Source organism: Mustela nivalis (assembly GCF_964662115.1).
Source record: "Mustela nivalis genome assembly, contig: HAP1_SCAFFOLD_1887, whole genome shotgun sequence".
Classification (NCBI taxonomy): Eukaryota; Metazoa; Chordata; class Mammalia; order Carnivora; family Mustelidae; genus Mustela; species Mustela nivalis.
The window spans coordinates 55,835-73,500 of NW_028134777.1; the positions used below are offsets into that span (position 1 = coordinate 55,835).

At 38.5% G+C, this 17,666-nt stretch overlaps 1 protein-coding gene across 1 annotated transcript in view; it reads left to right on the top strand.

The window, feature by feature from the left end:
- LOC309858123 (cation channel sperm-associated auxiliary subunit epsilon-like) overlaps nucleotides 1-15,898 on the top strand; it is a gene marked incomplete at its 3' end in the record, with an annotated part of 44,895 nt that extends 28,997 nt beyond the window's left edge. Inside the window, exons 6-8 of the mRNA XM_082750808.1 lie at nucleotides 5,968-5,992; nucleotides 15,260-15,337; nucleotides 15,812-15,898. Of these exons, the coding sequence (XP_082606934.1) occupies nucleotides 5,968-5,992; nucleotides 15,260-15,337; nucleotides 15,812-15,898 (190 nt within the window). The remainder of the gene's footprint in view (nucleotides 1-5,967; nucleotides 5,993-15,259; nucleotides 15,338-15,811) is intronic.
- Between the last annotated feature and the right edge of the window lie 1,768 nt (nucleotides 15,899-17,666).

Genomic DNA, 17,666 nt, shown 5'->3' on the forward strand with positions numbered 1-17,666 from the left:
TTTACTTATTTATTTGACAAAAAGAAAGAGATTGAGCAAGTACAAACAGGGGGAGCAGCAGGCAGAGGGAGAGGGAGAAGCAAACACCCTGTCAAGCAGAGACCCCAACTCAGGGATCAATTCCAGGACACTGGGATCGTGGTCTGAGCCAAAGGGAAACACTTAACTGACTGAGCCACCCAGGAGCCCCTTGTTAGTCTTTGTTTTAAAGTCTATTTTGTTTGATATAAGTACTGCCACCTCAGCTTTCTTTTTCCATTTGCATGATAAAGGTTTTTCCATCCCTTCACTTTCAGTCTGCATGTGTCTAAAGTGAGTCTGCTGTAGGCAGCATATAGATGCATCTTACCTTTTTATCTTTTCAGTCTCCCTGTGTCTTTTGACACCAATGATTGGAGCACTTACCTTTTTTTTTTTTTTTTAACATTTAAAGTAACTATTGATAGGTGTGTACTTACTGCCAGCTTGTTACTTATTTTATGGTTGTTTTTATAGTTCCTCTTGGTTCCTTCCTTTTCCTTTTGCTCAATCCCCCTGTTGTTTGATGGCTTTCTTTAGCAATGTGCTTGGATCCCATTCTCTTCATTTATTGTGTGTCTATTAAAGGTTTTTGATTTTTGGATGCCACCATTAGGTTTGCCATTACCAGGCACTTCAGGGATGTCTCCTGTGTGGGTCGTGTGTGCCCTACTGTTGTGGCTGAGCCACATTTGCCTTCAGTCCAGTCAGCTGCATTGGCCCACTTTTGCCTTTTGTGGGTGTACCCAGTGGGACTTAGGCCTTATTCTGTCCCTTGTCCCTTAGGACCAATCTGGAGCCACTGCGGACTTGCAGTTTGGTAGTTTCAGAAGTCAGAGTGGATGCCTACCCTCAGCTGTGGTCTCCCCAACCTACAGGACACCCACCCTGCCTTGTCCTGAGAGGCCTTCATTGGTGGGTGGATCCGGCAGTTAGACCAGCTGCCTGCCTCCTTTCCATTTGCTACGGCTGCTCCCTCACCAGCCTGCAGGGTGCTCTCCCTGCCTGTCCCTTGGGAGGCTCTTGTTGGTGGGTGAACTTGACAATGAGATTCAAAGTTTGCCCCCAGTCTTTCTGCGGGTGCTGCAGTCACACTGAACTGCAGGACTCTCTTCCTGTGCTGCCCCTGAGAGTGTTTTGTTGGTAAGTGGAGGCACACTCAGAAAGGATGCCTTCCCCCAGTACATGTGCTGGCGATGCAGTGACGGTGACCAGTAGGGCACTCATTCTACACTGCCAACTACAAGGTTCAGCTGGGACTATGGGAACGTGTATGTGTGTGTGTGTTGGGGGGGGGGGGTTACTCTTCCTCTCTCCCCAAGAGTGGAATCACTTTGGAAAGCCACTTGTCCCTGCCAAGACTGCTTTTGCAAGGTTTGGTGGGGCAGGAGCCACTTCGAAGGGACACCAAGTGAGGTGGATGGGATGGAGTGGAGACTCAGAAGAGCGTGGAGACAGAGCGCGCCGTGTTAGCAACAGATGTGGATTGTGTTCGGTGGTGCGGGGGGGGGGGGGGGGGGCGGAGGGCGGTGAAATGGTGCCTACCAGCTCTTTTGTTCTTGGAGAAGTCTCCTAAAGATCCTCCCTGCCCCTCCAGCACACATTCGGAGGTTAGTAAATAAATCCATACCTCAGTAAATAAATCTACCATATACCTCAGGCCCTTTCCAAATTGCTGCTTCTAGGTTGTATTGTGGCTGGGTGATTTATTATGCTGGGTCTTTAAAGGGTGGGGTTTCTCTTTCCTATTGCCTTCTGGCTTGCCTGGAGCTAAGCCCCCTGATTTTTATAGTATTCAGAGGTAAGCCCTGCTGATTATAAAAATTCATGAAATTAAGCCCCACTGGCTTTTGGAGCCAAATGTCATGGATCCTTGTCTTCCCAGTTTGGGTGCCCCATACCTGGGGTGCCCGGTGTGGAGTTGGATGCTCTTGCTTCGCCATGCTTGTGGTCCCTCCTGTTTGTGGTTAATCTCTCCAAAGTGTTTGGCTCCCAGCTACGTGTCTGCCCCTTCTACCCTTTCGATTTGGCCTCACCTCTGTGATTAACTGTGGAATATATGTTCTGCCAGTCTTTGGGTCATTTTCTATGTTAGTTGCACTCATGTGGCTGTTATCTCAGTGTGTCTGTGGGATGTAGTGAGCTCGGGATCCTCTGACTCTGCCGTCCTCCCAGAACTCTACATCTCTTTATGTTGTGTATCCGTTATCAGATTACTGTAGCTAGAGCTATTTTTGATAATTTTGTCCTTTAACCTTTGTACTAACGGTAAATCACTAACACACCACCTTGTTAAGATTTTAACTTATTCCGATTCTCACTATATACTTACCTAGTAGTAGTGTGTTATATATTTTCATAGTTTCTTTTTACTTCTTAGAGGTCTTTTATTTCAGCTTGGAGAACTCCTTTCAGTATTTCTTATAAAGCAAGTCTATTGGTGATAAACCCCCTCAACTTTTATTTGTTTGGGAAGGTCTTTATCTCGCCTTCATTTCTGAAGGGCAGTTTCACTGGGCAAGTGTTCTTGGTTAGCAGTTTTTCCTTTTAGCACTTTGAATATATCCTCTCCTGCTTGACTAACACATAAAGTTTCTGCTGAGAAATGCACTATTTAGCTAAGGGGCATACCTTTGTATGAGAGGATTTTGTTTTTCTCCTGGTGCTTTAAATTCTGTTTTTGTCTCTGGTTTTAGATAGTTTTATTATAATGGTTGTGGAGACCAAAATTTTTGATTAAAATTTTGGGGTGACAGCCTTATGGACTTGAATATCAAATCTTTTCCTACTTTTGGGAAGTTGTCAGCCATTTTATCTTTAGGTTTCTTCTCTTCCTTTCTGAGACCCCAGTGATGCTTAGATTGTCTCTTAATGATATCCCATAAGTTTTACAGGCTTTGGTCATTCATTTTTATTATTATTTTATTTTCTGAACTGGGTTATTGCAAATAATCTGCCTTTGAGTTCACCGATTCTTTCTTCTGTTTGGTCCAGTCTACTGTTGGGGCTCTCTTGTAAATGTTTCAGTGTAGTCAGTGCGTTCCTTAGCTCCAAAATTTCTGGGTTTTGTTTTGTTTTGTTTTATGTTTTCTATTTTTGAACTTCTCATTTTGTTGTTCTACTGTTTTTCTGATTCCATTGAATTGTTGATCTTTGTTCTCTTATACCTCTCTGGACATCTTTAGACCTGTTATTTTTAATTCCTTTTTAGGGTACTTCTTTCCATTTTGGGGATCCATTACTGAACTTTACTGTGTTCCTTTGGTGGTGTCAGGATAACCTGATTCTTGATGTTCCTTTAGCTTTACATAAGTCTCTACATATCTGAAAAAGCAGTCACCTCTTCCAAACTTTGGGAGACTGATTTTGCCAAGGAAAACCTTCACCCCAGGATAGAGCATATTATGACCACAGGTCTCATGAGGTAAGGCATGACAGGGGCATGCGGCATCTTTGGGTTCTGGGAGCCATGATGTCTTATTAGCCCAGACCAGTGGGGTCCATAGCATCAGCAACTGTGTGGTAGTTGGTGAGTATGGTGTAGTCTCCATAGTCACTGCAAGGGCTGGTAGGGTTCTCAGTAGCAACTCCAGCTCCAGGGACTAGGGGCCAGAGCAGGAAGTGCTAGTGGCCCAAGCCAGTGGTGTGCACATACTCAGATGTGGGGGCCTACTGTAGTTTTTTGTGTACTGGCAGGGGTCAGTTTCAGACATGCACATCGTGTTCAGGGCAAGGGCCAGGTGAATGCAGGCACACTAGCAGCTGTCGGAGCCCTGACCATCTGTGTGCTCTCCTTGGCTGTGGTGTCTCACCATAGATGCTGGCACAGTAGTGGAGGCCAGTGAGAGGAGACAGGGCCAGGTCTGGGCTCACAAACAGCATTGAGAGCCTTGACCATTGGGATGCATTCCAACAGCTGCAGGGCTTACCACAGACATGCTCACGGTAGCAGAACAAGTAATGGAAGTCGGGCTGGGGGGCCTATAGGTGCACATTTGGAGAAGCTAATCCCAGGCACCCACAAGGGGTGGGGTTCAAAGCTGCCTCTTGCACTAGCACAGCTGCAGAGGCAGGGGCTAGCTGCCTGTGTGGATCCCATTCTCTGGCACGGGTGAGGGGAAGGGAATGAGAAGGGACACAAGCAGCTGGGATCTGCAAATGCAAAAACCTGTGGGTTAAAAACCAGTGAAATCCACAGGGATCCATGGTGGCTGTACTGATCACTGGTTTCTTCTATGAGGAAAGTTGCCAGGTCCTCTGTAAAGAGCAAGTCACCGGGAACCCTGGTCGCTGATACTGGGCAGCCCCTGCCCTTCTTCCTTGTTCCTAGTCATCTCTATACATCTCAGCTCTGTTGGTCCCTGGGTGGGTGAAACCAAAGCAGGCCCTTCATGGAAATACCCAGAAAGACTGGAGAAGCTGGTCCCTCTCCCTTTCCTGGGGAGGGGAACTCTCTGGTCAGTGAGTTACCTCTTGGCACTGAGCAGTGTCAGGTTGGTGGATGGGGGGATCGGGACAAAATGAAGCATTCTTTCTTCCTTTTTTTTTGCAGTTGTTCTCAGGTTTTTGTTCCACTATGTTGAAGTTTCTTAAGTTGACTCTTAAGCATCCAGAACTGTTTGTAGATAGCTGTCTAATTCTTGATTTTGTGGGGGACAGAGGCTGGCTTCCCTACTGTACCATCTTGGTGACATCAGCTTTTCCTATTTCTATAATGACCCTTTCCCAGTTTCTTTCTTTGGCTTTTTATAATCTCTCCTTGCCTTAAATGTCAGCACCACTCAGGTTTCTTTCCTTGGCCCCTTCTCACTTTACACTTAAGTGTGTGCACCAACTCAAGAAAGCTAAGCAAATGATAAAAGATCCAACAGAAAGTTGCTTATCTTCCATGGGAATCAGGTTATTACTTTAACGTCAGCTGATACTATCACTCTACAAGGTTACTTTTACTTTTACAATAATAATTTAGTCTTAATATGAAATAAGGCCTTTCTCATATCAGTATAGTTATCCTTTTGCCTATAAATACTCCTTTACAGATAGGTAACTCAGTGATACACTTCTGTTCTTACTTCCTGCATCTCTGAAAAGTAGCATAACACAGGGCAGACATACCAGCCCTGGAGCTATGGGGCCTTTTGATCAACTTAATACCTTGTGAACTCAGCACATTTGCCTTTGTAGATTTATATTACTTATTTTTTTTTTCTAAAATCAGATTGAACATATGAAATATTGTTTTCTTTATATGGTCTCAGACACTCACCTCATCCATATTTACTGATTCCCCAAATATCTTCATTTGTTTTATATATAATAATGTCCTGGGCACTGTGTATCAATTAGCCAATAAAAGGACATAGTCCTGAAGCATTGACTTTTAGAGATTATATGATTAAAAAAATAGATATCTTTAAATTAAAAAAAAATCACCTTCTAAAAAACATGCAACTTAACATACAAATCAATGTCCCTTTCAGAAAATTTATATTGCAAGGCTGATTAATAAAGGATTTGCATTGCTAATTAATGAATTTGTATTTGGCATAAGTTATAGCATGTAAACACTATAGGTTTTCTTTTTTTTAATTTCTTTTCAACATAACAGAATTTATTGTTTTTGCAACACTACAGGTTTTCTTAGGCAAAATGATCATGTCACATTCTTAAAGATTTATACTCATGCAACTTTGGCTATATGAACTCGTAGTATTGTTAAGACAACATGCAGATTCAAGCCTCTCAGCACTTTGACATGTGAGAACTAATAGTTATGTTTAATTATAGATATATGTAGCTTTTTAAACATTTAATATTTAATTGTTTATCTGTAATAGAGTGTAAGGAAGATATTGAAGGACTTAGAAACATGTATATTGAAAATGGAATATTCAAACTAATATTTAGTGTGCTGTTTACTAAAATATGATTCCTCTTTTTCCCCAACAGAAGTTTCTTCCACAATTTAACCCAGGTAAAACATTTTTAAAAGATTTTATATATCCTTCATATATCACTACTATATTATTTCCTTCTAAGCATTCATGTTTCCCACAAGGAGAATTTTCCAAACTAATTTTCAACAAAAGAAGCTTAGAGTGCAGTGATACTTCAGATATGGTTTGAGGACCCCTAGAACTCCACAGACCTTTTCAGGAGATCCATGAGGTCTGCCCTTTTCCACCTACATATCTATGTGAGGATAGATTTTCTCCATATGCTTCCACCAAAACAACATATACCAATAGCTTGAATTGGGAACACAGATGATAATTCAGCTGTCTTCTATTAAATACAAAACCATTTTTCTAATTTTTTTGTTTTGTAAAATAGTTATTTTTCATAAAAATATATATCATGTTACATTTATGGGTTTATTTTGGCTTTTAAAATAAGTGCTTTCCAATTTTCTCAATTTTAATTTGTACCTGGTAACATGGTAAATACTGATAGATTTAACCCACATAAAACAAAAGCTCTGTGATACTCACAATAATTTTTAAGGCTATGAAAGTGTCTTGAGATCGAAAAGTTCTAATATCTGATCTGGAGACTCTTACCCATAGGAAACAAACTGAGGGTTGTTGGAAGGGAGGTGGGGAGGAGGATGGGGTAATTGCATGATGGGCATTAAGAATGTGATGTGGGTATGATGAGGGTGATGTGATGAGCACTAAGTGTTATACACAACTGATTAATTATTAAACTCTGCATATGAAACTAATGATGTACTCTATGTTGGCTAATTGGATTTAAATTTTTAAAAAATCTGGTCCAAGGGTGGAAGCTGGCAGTGGAGTAGGAGGACCCTAGCTTGTCTCTTTCCATAAATACAACTAAATACTATCAAATTATCCTAAATACACCAGAAGTTGACCTGAAGACTGGCAGAATAAACTCTACAAGTATAGGTAGAGAAGTCACACTGAAGAAGTTAGGAAGTACAGAGATGCAGTTTGGGAGAGAAATAGATCATGGCCACTGTGGAAGGGAGGGAAGGGTGAGAGCTAAACTAGCACACAGGGGAGCACACGGGAAAAATGAATCCCATACCAGTTGGCTTGAAAAGTAAGGAGGGCTGAATATTGTGAGTTCTTGCAACCAGCAGGGATTAAAGCCTAGAGTTTTAAAGGCCAGTGAACTTGACTGGGATACAGCCCAGAGAGTACTGCACTGGGCTTGGGAAGAAGCCAGACAAACAACTAGCCGACACGCAGCATGGAAACAAAGATGAAGGAGCACCTGCAGCACACACTGGGAAGGTGTGAGTCCCAGAGAGGCAGCACTCATGCAGAGACACCTCTGGGAACAAAGGAACTGGCCGAAACCATTTCCCTATCCTGACCCTCAGTATAAGCACAGGGCTACCTGCAGGAACCAGTGCAGTGCCAACATTTGCTAACTTACTTGTGTCTATAAAACCCTAACCCCCACATGCACTCCAGTGAAACCACCCACCTGAAACATGCTTGCCCAGTCCCAGTGCAGCAGGCCATCTCCCAGAAGACTGCCCAAACCCCTGCTCACACCATACTTCCCACTGTGGGAGTTTTGCCAAGCCTCTGTTCTGCCAGCAGTGGCAACAAGTCTTATTTCACAAACAGACCAAAGCACACCTACTTAAAACATGCCACATTAAGTCCAAGGACCAAATACTGCCTACAACAGGCAAAGAGAGAATCTGCAGATAACTGGCCTGAAGGATAAAGCAGCCAGAATGAAACAGCACAGTACATGTAGCACATATTGGAGACACTCCCAGAAGTGCCAGGCCCTTGAGAACAAGGGACATTACATGGCAGGGCGCTACAGGACCTCTTCTTCATAAGGCCATTACCATCAAGAATAGGAGACATAGCTAATGTTTCTAACAGAGAAACAGGCTCAGAGATATAGAGAAAATGAGAAGACAGAGAAATTTATCCCAAATGAAAGAACAGGACAATGCCACAGCCAGAGAGCTAAGTGAAACAGATATAAGTAACATGCTTTGGTAGAGAATGTAAAGCATTGATCTTAAGAATATTCACTGGACCTCAGAAGAGTAGAAGACATGAGTGAGAACTTTAACACAGAGGTAAGGAACAAAATGGAAGAGAGAGAGGGCATGATAAAATGAGAAACATGCTTCATGGAATGAACAGAGGTTAGAAGAAGGAGAGGAATGAATTAGTAACCCAGAAGACAGAATGATGGAAAGTAATCAAGGTGAACATAAGAGAAAAAAAAAAGAATTATGCAAAATAAGAATAGAGTTAAGGAACTCAGTGACTCAATAAAACATAGTAACATTCATATAATAGGAGTCCCAGGAGAACAGAGAAAATGGATCAGAAAATCTATTTGGAGAAATAATAGCTGAAAACTTCCCTAATCTGCAGAAGGAAACAGATATCCAGTTCCGGGAAACACAGAGAACCCCCATCAAAATCAACAAAAGCAGACACACACCAATACATATTGTAATTGAACTGGCAAAATATAGTGATAAAGAAAAAAATTTTAAAGCAGCAAGACAAAAAAAGACAGTAACTTACCAGGGAAAATCCATAAGGCTAGCAGGAAATTTTTCAGCAGAAACGTTCCAAGCCAGAAGGAAGTGGCAATGGGAAAAATCTGCAGCTGAGAATACTCTTATCCAGCAAGGTTATTTTTCAGAAAAGGAGAAGAGATAGTTTCCCAGAGAAACAAAAACTAAAGGAGTTCATGACCACTAAACCAGCACTGCAAGAAATATTAAAGAGGACACTTTGAATGGAAAAGAAAGACCAAAATGGACAGTATAAAGATAGGAATTACAAAACCAGTAAAAATGAATATTTCGGTAAAAAAAAAAAAGTCAAGGAATCCACAAAATTGAAGTATGTGAAATATAACAACATATATCTAAAATGTGGGGAGGAGGAGAGTAAAGAATGGGTTCAAACTTTAATGACCATGAACTTAACATAGACTCTTACATGAAGAAGAGGTTATATACAAACCTAGTGGAAACCACAAATCAAAAACCACTAATAAATTTACAAAGAATAAATAGAAAGAAATCTATACATGCCACTTTAAAAAAATCAGCAAATTATGAAAAAGGGAAAGGAAAGGATCAGAGAAAATCTTCAGAAACAATCACAAAGCAGATAATAAAATGATGATAAATACCTATCAATAATTATTTTGAATGTTAAGGGGCTAAATGCTTCAATGCAAAGATGTAGGGATGACAGAATATATAAAAAACCAACACCCACCTACATGCTGCCTACAAAAGACTCAATATAAGTACCAATACTTATATACTGGACAAAATAGACTTTAACCAAAGAGTGTAACAAGAGACAAAGAAGGACACTACATTTTAATAAAGAAGACAAACCAACAAGAAAATATAACAATTGTAAATATGTATACATCCAACACAGAAGCATCCAGTTAATAACAAACATAAAGGAACTAATTGATAATACATTAATAGTAGGAGACTTTAACACCCCACTTCCATCAATGGACAGATCATGTAAACTGAAAATCAACAAGGAAACAATGGTTCTGCACGGTACGTTGGGCCTGATGGACCTAACAGATACATTGAAAGCATTCCATTCTAAAATAGTGATTGAAAATTTACTATAAAGACAGTAAAATAATAATGACTATCATAATAAGTAAACCTCCTGGTATAATGAAGCCTCCATAAAACCCCAGAGGACAGGGTTCAGAGGGCTTTCCTAGTTGGTGATCACATGAATAGTCGGCGAGAGTGAACACCAAGTGAGGACATGGAAACTCCTCACCCTTTTCCCATGCCTTTCCCTCTGCATCTTTTCCATCTGGCTGTTCTTAAGCTACATCCTTTTATAAAAGCCAGTAATCTACGAATTTCTCTTCAACTTCTGGATCACCCCTGACTCCCGCATCCCGGGAAATGTTGAGTAGGACTCTTGACCAAGAGCCTGAATGAGGAAGGAATTCCCCAAAGAGAAGCTAAAGACGAGGCCGTTGCTTTGGCTTCCTGATTCTTTCCTCAGCCTGAACTGGGAAGTAATTCACAAGGGAGAAGTGAAAACAGCACCTTATCTCTGGCTTCCTGTTTTTTATTTCCTTGCACTCCCGTATGTGGTTTCTGAGAGTGAGGAAGTAGAAGCTGGCAAAACTATTGTTTGAGTTACAGCCTCGGAGCCATTCAGCTGAAGCACACAGAAGTGACCTGGCAACACTTCAAAGTTTCAGCCACAGGCCCTGCCATGGAAGCATGACACAGGATACTGATTTCCCTGCCTCTTGCTGTTATTCCCACCCCAGGGAGTTGTGTCTGCTGCCCTCTGCCCAGCCCCCCAGCAAGTGCCTCATCAACAAAGTCCCTGGGCAGACACAGGCCCACAACATGCATTTATATACATAATTTTTAAATTAACATAATTTAAATAGTACTTTTGTCCTAGCGTGTGAAAAATAAATAAACAAATAAACCTTCCAATAGCAGATCAAGATAGTTGAATGAGTCCATGTGTCCATGTGCACTCTTATCTCAAATCCAGCTGATGTTAAAGAATTTCTTATTAAAGCTGTAACTGGAACAGTGGAAAAAAAAGAGAGTGTTTATTATTGGATAATTTTAATATAGGAAATAGAAAATTCTAGGAGTAGAATACATATTACAGACCCAAATAATACAGAATAACCTCCATCTCATTCAAAGAAATGCCTTTAGAAAATATGTGTGGAGAATGCCAGTCTACACATTTACATCAACATAGGTGCACTTGTGTCAGAAATAATTAAAGAATCTAAAGCCAGAGTTATAACATTGACTTTGGAACTATGAGTGTTAGAAGATAAGCCCTAGATAGGGATGCTGTTTTATTGTATGTATGGGGATAGAAAATGAAGGCCTCTAACCTATGAGAGAAGGAGGAGCTGAAACTAGTCTCCCTACATTTCGCTAGGGTTTATAAAATATCTGTAAAGTGTGAAAGAGTAAAGTTCCACTCACAGGCTTAGAGGAGTTCCAAAGAAATGATATATCTTCTGAGGGCTATAAATGCATTTGGAGTTAGCTACATGAAGTGTCACGTGGATGTTCAAGTTTAGTAGCCCAAGAGTCTGAAGAACATAAAGCCAAGTAATAAACACAAAATGCAAGCAGTGAAATACATAGGGTCCAGGCAGAGGTGACTGCAAAACTCATTTCCATAACCCAGAGCATATAAGATTCTCATAGAAGACAGTCCCTCTGAAAATAACCTCAAAGTTAAAGGTATAAACCAGGGCACCTGGGTGGCTCAGTGGGTTGGGCCTCTGCCTTTGGCTGGGGTCATAATCTCAGGGTCCTGGGATCGGGTCCCACGTCAGACTCTGCTCAGTGGGGAGCCTGCTTCCCTTCCTCTCCCTCTGCCTGTCTCTCTGCCTACTTGTGATCTCTCTCTGTTGAATAAATAAATAAAATCTTTTTTTTTTTTTAAAGGGTATAAACCACAAAAACAGTCTGGAATAGACACATAAAAATCAAGAAAGTTTATACTATTGAAAGCTAGAAATGAGAACCATCTGAAAGACTACTAAATCCATATTTGAAATATTCAAAGAGATAAAAGAAGTAATTAAAATAAAAAGCAATTAATTATACAGCATCCAGAAATTGAAAAACCTCTCACTAAAATGTCTTGAAACGAAAAAACAGGCAACTAAAAATAAAAATTCAAGGACAGTTTCAATAAAAGACCAGATATAGTTGAGAAAGTTGCAGAATTAGTAATTTGGAATAGGAATCATGAAGAATGCAGTGCATAAAAGTGAAGATATGGAAAATATCCAAAGAGTTAAAAGACATAGACTGAGATAGTTTATTATACATGTAATAGGAATTCCAAAAAGGGAATAAAATGAATTGGACATAGTACTAAAAGAGAGGAATATGTAGGATTCTTCACAATTGAAGACATGAGTATTCAGACTGAAAAACTAAAGTGCAGGTTGTAGTAAATAGTGGTGAACAAATGAACTATATAATATGCTAATAAATTTAAATAAGCATTGAAAATCAAAACTTTTCAGTAATTATTTTTTTTAAACAAAATAAAATGAAAAAGCTAGCCAACAAAACAGTGGAAAATGAAGGGAGATTTGGGTTTAAATTTGTTTAAGGTCCTTATAAGCATTCAGGATAGGGATACTGGATTAACTTTAGCCTACATTAAATATGCACGTAAAAATGTAAGATTGTCCATTAAAGTAATAGAAATAATTGTGTAATTTCTAAAAAGTAGAGCTCTGGAAGAAGAAATTTTAAAACACTAATAATTTAATAGAAGGTAATGAAACATGAAATAAAGAAAAATTAAAACACAGAATATAGAGCCTAAAGATAAGATTTTTAAAATCACTTAAATTATTAATCAAAATTGTGCTTGGATTAAATTTACCTATTAAATGACAAAAACTCCAGAAATCTGATTTTAATAAAAGTTACACAGTTAAAACAAAGAGTAACACAAAATTTGGAAAGAAAAGGATGTAAACAGGTAAATACTATCAAAACTGGGGTGATGATATGAATGTCAAATAAAAGATAGGTGAAGCCCCAAAACTTTAAAAGGCATAAAGGGGGAAATTATTTCATGACAACAGAAAAATCCATGAAGAGGAAAATAATATCATCTGTACTTAACAATATAGTCTCGCCTGATCATAAAGAAGATAGAAATTTCCCTCAATTCATTTCCTGAATCTAACACTACTTTAAAACAAAAGGCAGGCAACGAGAAAGTTAGGAAGGGAGGGAGGTAAGGAAGCGTAGACCAATATCCTTGTGTATGTAGGTGCAAAAATTCTACACAAATATTAGCAAATAGAATCCAGCAATATATTAAAAGACTGCATTGAAAAAGGCCAGTATCTTCCAGAATGCAACATTGATTCAATATCAAGAAAGCGGAAGACAATATCCATTCCATCAACACAATAAAGAAGGAAATAAATGATCACATAATAAGTTTAAAAATTGAATAGGAATTCCCAATGAAAACCCCAATCAAATCAGGAACTGGACAGATGTGCTCAGTACCATCATTATTATTTAACATTGTCTTGAACATAATCGTGTAAGTAATAAGACAAGAAAAGATGTACAATTTTACAAATTTATACTGGCAATAAAGACTATAAAATACTTATGAATAAATTTAACAAGAAAGACACAGAATCTGTAGCAAGAACCACTCTCAAATTTTGTTGAACGAGGGACACTGGGTGATGTATGGAACTATTGAATTACTATATTGTACACCTAGAGACTATTATTCAGGCCTTATTAGAGTTGACACTGGAGAATTTCAATGATGTATATATTTGCATAAGAAAAAGAGCATGTGGGAAGTGTGTATAATATCCAGTTTTGTTTTTAAAACTCTTAAAATGTCTCTTTAAAAAAATACATAAATGTAAATGCCTCTTTTTAAAAAATACATAAATGTAAATATGTGTACATGTCTGCAAACACATAGTGTGGAGAAAAATATGAAGGATACATACTACTTGTTTAAATCAAGTGACATAGATTGAGAGAGTCTTAATAGGTGAAGAAAATATAAGGAGAAATAAAACCCTGCTATAAAAACCATGGAAGGAGGGAAGGCAGAATTACATAGGGACAATACAGAATTAAGGCAAACAGGTGAAACAGGATAAATAGGAATGTCCTATAGCAATAAAAGGAATGAAATCTTCATATATGTGTATGTGTGTGTGTATATCCACATAGCCAGAATGTAGATCCAGATATAAAACATACAGATGTACAAGTTCTTAACATAAAGAACTTCCACAAATTAATAAATAAAAGACTAACAACCCAATAGAAAACTGGAAAATAGGTAAAGGAAATGAACAAATAGTTCACAAGACAGGAAATACAAGTGGAATTTGAACACATGGAAAGGTGCTCAAACATTTCTATAATAAAGGAGATGCAGGTTAAAACTGTACCAAAGCACCATTTTCCACCCATCAGACTGGCAAATTATAAATGTGACAACACACGATGCGGAGAAGGCTGTGAGGAAGGAAGAAATCTCATACATTGCTGATGTGACATGTGTTAGAGGAGTTGCTTCAAGAACAATTTAGCAGTATCTATGAAAATTACAGTTGCATATGCCTCAACAGTTACACTTTAAGGTCCCAGGTACAAAGTAATACATATACAAAGTTGCTCATTATGGCATTGATTATAATGGCAAAGGACTGAGGATGAATGTTTATTAGTAGGTTACTATTTCATTATGATTCCTCCATAATTTGGAATAATAAGCAGTGGAAAAGTTAATGAGAATATGTAAAGATCTCTAAGGTAAAAATTTAAGTGAAGAATATAATGTTTGAAAACATGTGTTTAGCATACTTACATTTTTAAAAAAGATTTTATTTGTTTATTTGACAGAGAGAGAGAGATCACAAGTAGGCAGAGCAGCAGGCAGAGATAGAGGGGGAAGCAGGCTCCCTGCTAAGCAGAGAGTCCGATGTGGGGCTCGATCCCAGGACCCTGAGTTCATGACCTGAGCCGAAGGCAGAGGCTTAACCCACTGAGCCACCCAGGTGCCCCGCATACTTATATAAAATATAAAATATAAAATATAAAATACATTTATATAAAAAATAACATCGTAATTAGTCATGCACAAAAATTTTACAGAAATATAAATAAGAAAACTTAGTAGATCCTTGTTGGGTGCAGTGGGCTTGTAGGGATTGAGTGATGGGAGAGAAAATTTCAACTTTAGTTTTAATTTGTTTTTAACTATGTGAATAAATTGTCTATTCAAGAAAAAAATTAAGAAGAAAGAAAGAAAAAAATCAGATCTACATCTATTGAAATGACCATGTCATATAAGTAACAAAAGCAAGTTAGAAATAACATGCATCCTGTGATTTCATTTTTGTAAAAAGTGCAGGGGTGGGGAGTTGCTGTGTCTAATTATGATTGTAGAGAAAGATTTATACACATTCATACAGAGTTTTAACATTGGTTACCTCAGGAGTATAGACAGATCTTAACTCTTCCTTCATAGGTCTTTGGTTTGTTGCACTTGTTAAACACCCACACACACACACACAGATTACTTTTGATATTTTTAATAGGATAATCACAATTTTTAAAAAAATAAAAACATTTTTATGGTTGTGTTTTGCCACAACTAAAAATGAAATCTGTCCAAAATGTAAGGAAACACAAACGCTTTTTATTTTGTAGGTTATTGTTGTATGGATTTATGACCCAGAAAATGCAGACCCTGAAGAGTTGCTATGGACTGCCCAGGAACCGTCACTAGTAGGTGGAAACATTATTATTATCATAAATTTTAAAATGTGCTATCCTTCAAATAATCTATGTTAAGCATTCCAGAACTAACTACATGCATCTTAATTGTCCAGTATCCTTCGCTATCGTAGAGATTTTGAGCCTAATGCTCAATCTCCACAATTACAGATCTTTCTCTTGAATTCTTTCAAGCATTGTCCGTAATTCCTACGAACTGCATTATTCATGAAGATGCTAACATTCAAAGTGCTTTAAAGATGTTCCTTGTGCATCTATCTTAAAATCATCCTTCAAAAATCTGTCCAGTTGGCTAGTGAATCCTTTACCACTTGGAGACTAGTGAGTTTCCTAAAGGTGCAGCACAGCGGATAAATACAGATGGTTTTCAATTTATGGTGGCTTGACTTGTGGTTTTTCAACTTTACCATAGCAGTGATCTGCATTCTATAGAAACTCTACCCTGAGCGTGGGTCTTTTCCCCAGGCTAGCGGGGAGCAATATGTTTGTGATACCAGCACTCGACGCTGGGTGGCGGCAGTCATCACAGGAGTAAACCATCAGTACACTTAAACTGTTCTGAACCCATACGACCATTGTTTTCACTTTCAGTACAGTATTCAGTGGTTTCCATGAGATATTTAACACTTTATCAAAAACAGACCTTGTGTTAGATGATTTTGCTTAACTGTAGGCTAAATGTAGGTGTTTTGAGCCCATTAAAGATTGGCTAGGCTAAGCTATAATGTTGGTAGATAAGGCACATTGAATGCCTTGTTGACTTACGATATTTTCCATTGACAATGGGCTTATCAGGACATATTCCATCATAATTCAAAAGAAAATCTGTAAGTCCTTTCTCTGATTTGTTACAAATTTACCTCTTTCAAGACTTGAGTTCTGTCTTCTGCTACAATTAAAGTGTATTGAAGAGAAATATAAAATGAGTTGTTTTAATCTCATGTGATACTATGTCTTAATGAGTCAAGATCTGGTTTTTGAATAGCATGTTACATACCTCTTGGTAATGAAATTCACAAGAGATGGACTGATAAATCAGAATGACAATCTATCAATTAATTGTTTTATTTGGCAAATGGCTTTAGAGAGCATACAGGTAATCAGTTGTAATTAAACACTTTAAGCATTACTGCTACTTAATTTCTAATCCTTTTAAGTGAAAATATGTGCATTTTAATGTTATTTCATCCATGCATGCTAAATGTAGGTGGAAATTTTGGAAAATTTCATGTTTATTCACGGCCATGTCATTCCCATAAAACCTTTCTATGGCTCTTAGTTACCAACAGCAGGCTTTTGGCTCTTAAGACACTTGCGGCACACAAAGCCCTGGAATATTCTGTCTCTGCCACTCTTCTCTGGTCTCAGCTCTCCACATGTCCTACCTCTAGCAACAGCACTCTGCTGTTTCCCTGCACACACCTGCTGTTCCATGGCTCTGAGTCTTTGCTGATGCTGTTCCCTCTATGGTAACTGCTCATTCCCTATGTTCATTTTCTCATGTTTTCTGTCTCAATTCAGATATCACTGTGTCTAGGATGCTTGCCTTGATCAAATCAGGATTTTTTTCACACGAGTATTTTGAGGGCATTATTTTAATGCTACGGTTTTGGTAAATCATCAACAAAACAGCTCTGGCAAAATGAATGTAAATCGCCTGTTCGTGTTTTTATCAGCCAATATGTAATATGACTGAAGGGCACTCGAATCATCGTTCCGCCCTTTTCTCTTCATTCTCTTCCTGAACCACCTCTGACCTTGAACTCTAAATATTCCCTCATCTTTAACTCATTCCTGTATTTTATTCTCTCTTTGGACCTCAACCCATCCCTGTCTCTCATTAACTTCCTCTATGAGTCTTACCCTGTGCCCAACACCAGAGAAAAGAGGACCAACCGTGGCGTACAGCTCGGGGTAGGGTACAGAATAACTTACTTGTACAATTTGGTTTAAAAAATATTCGAAAGTTCAGGGTTTTATTTTGAGGGTTTTTTTCTTTACCATTTAACTGTAAATTATATCATAAAGAAAAAAAAATTTAGTATACACCTTAATGAATAATTATAATTAGTCATATAAACACTATCAAGAAGTAAAACACTAACAGTAGTACAGAAGGTCCGCTTATGTGCCACCTTCGTGGACATGATTTCTCCCTCCACCTTAGTACTTGATGAGTATAATTCCTGTATCCCTCTAAAGGTAACCATTATTCTGAATTTTATGGTAATAATTTCTCTGCTTTTATTTTTAGTTTTCCTCATGATTCCTAAACAATGAGGTTTAGTGGGTTTTAGGTTTGGGTTTATTTTTCTACTTC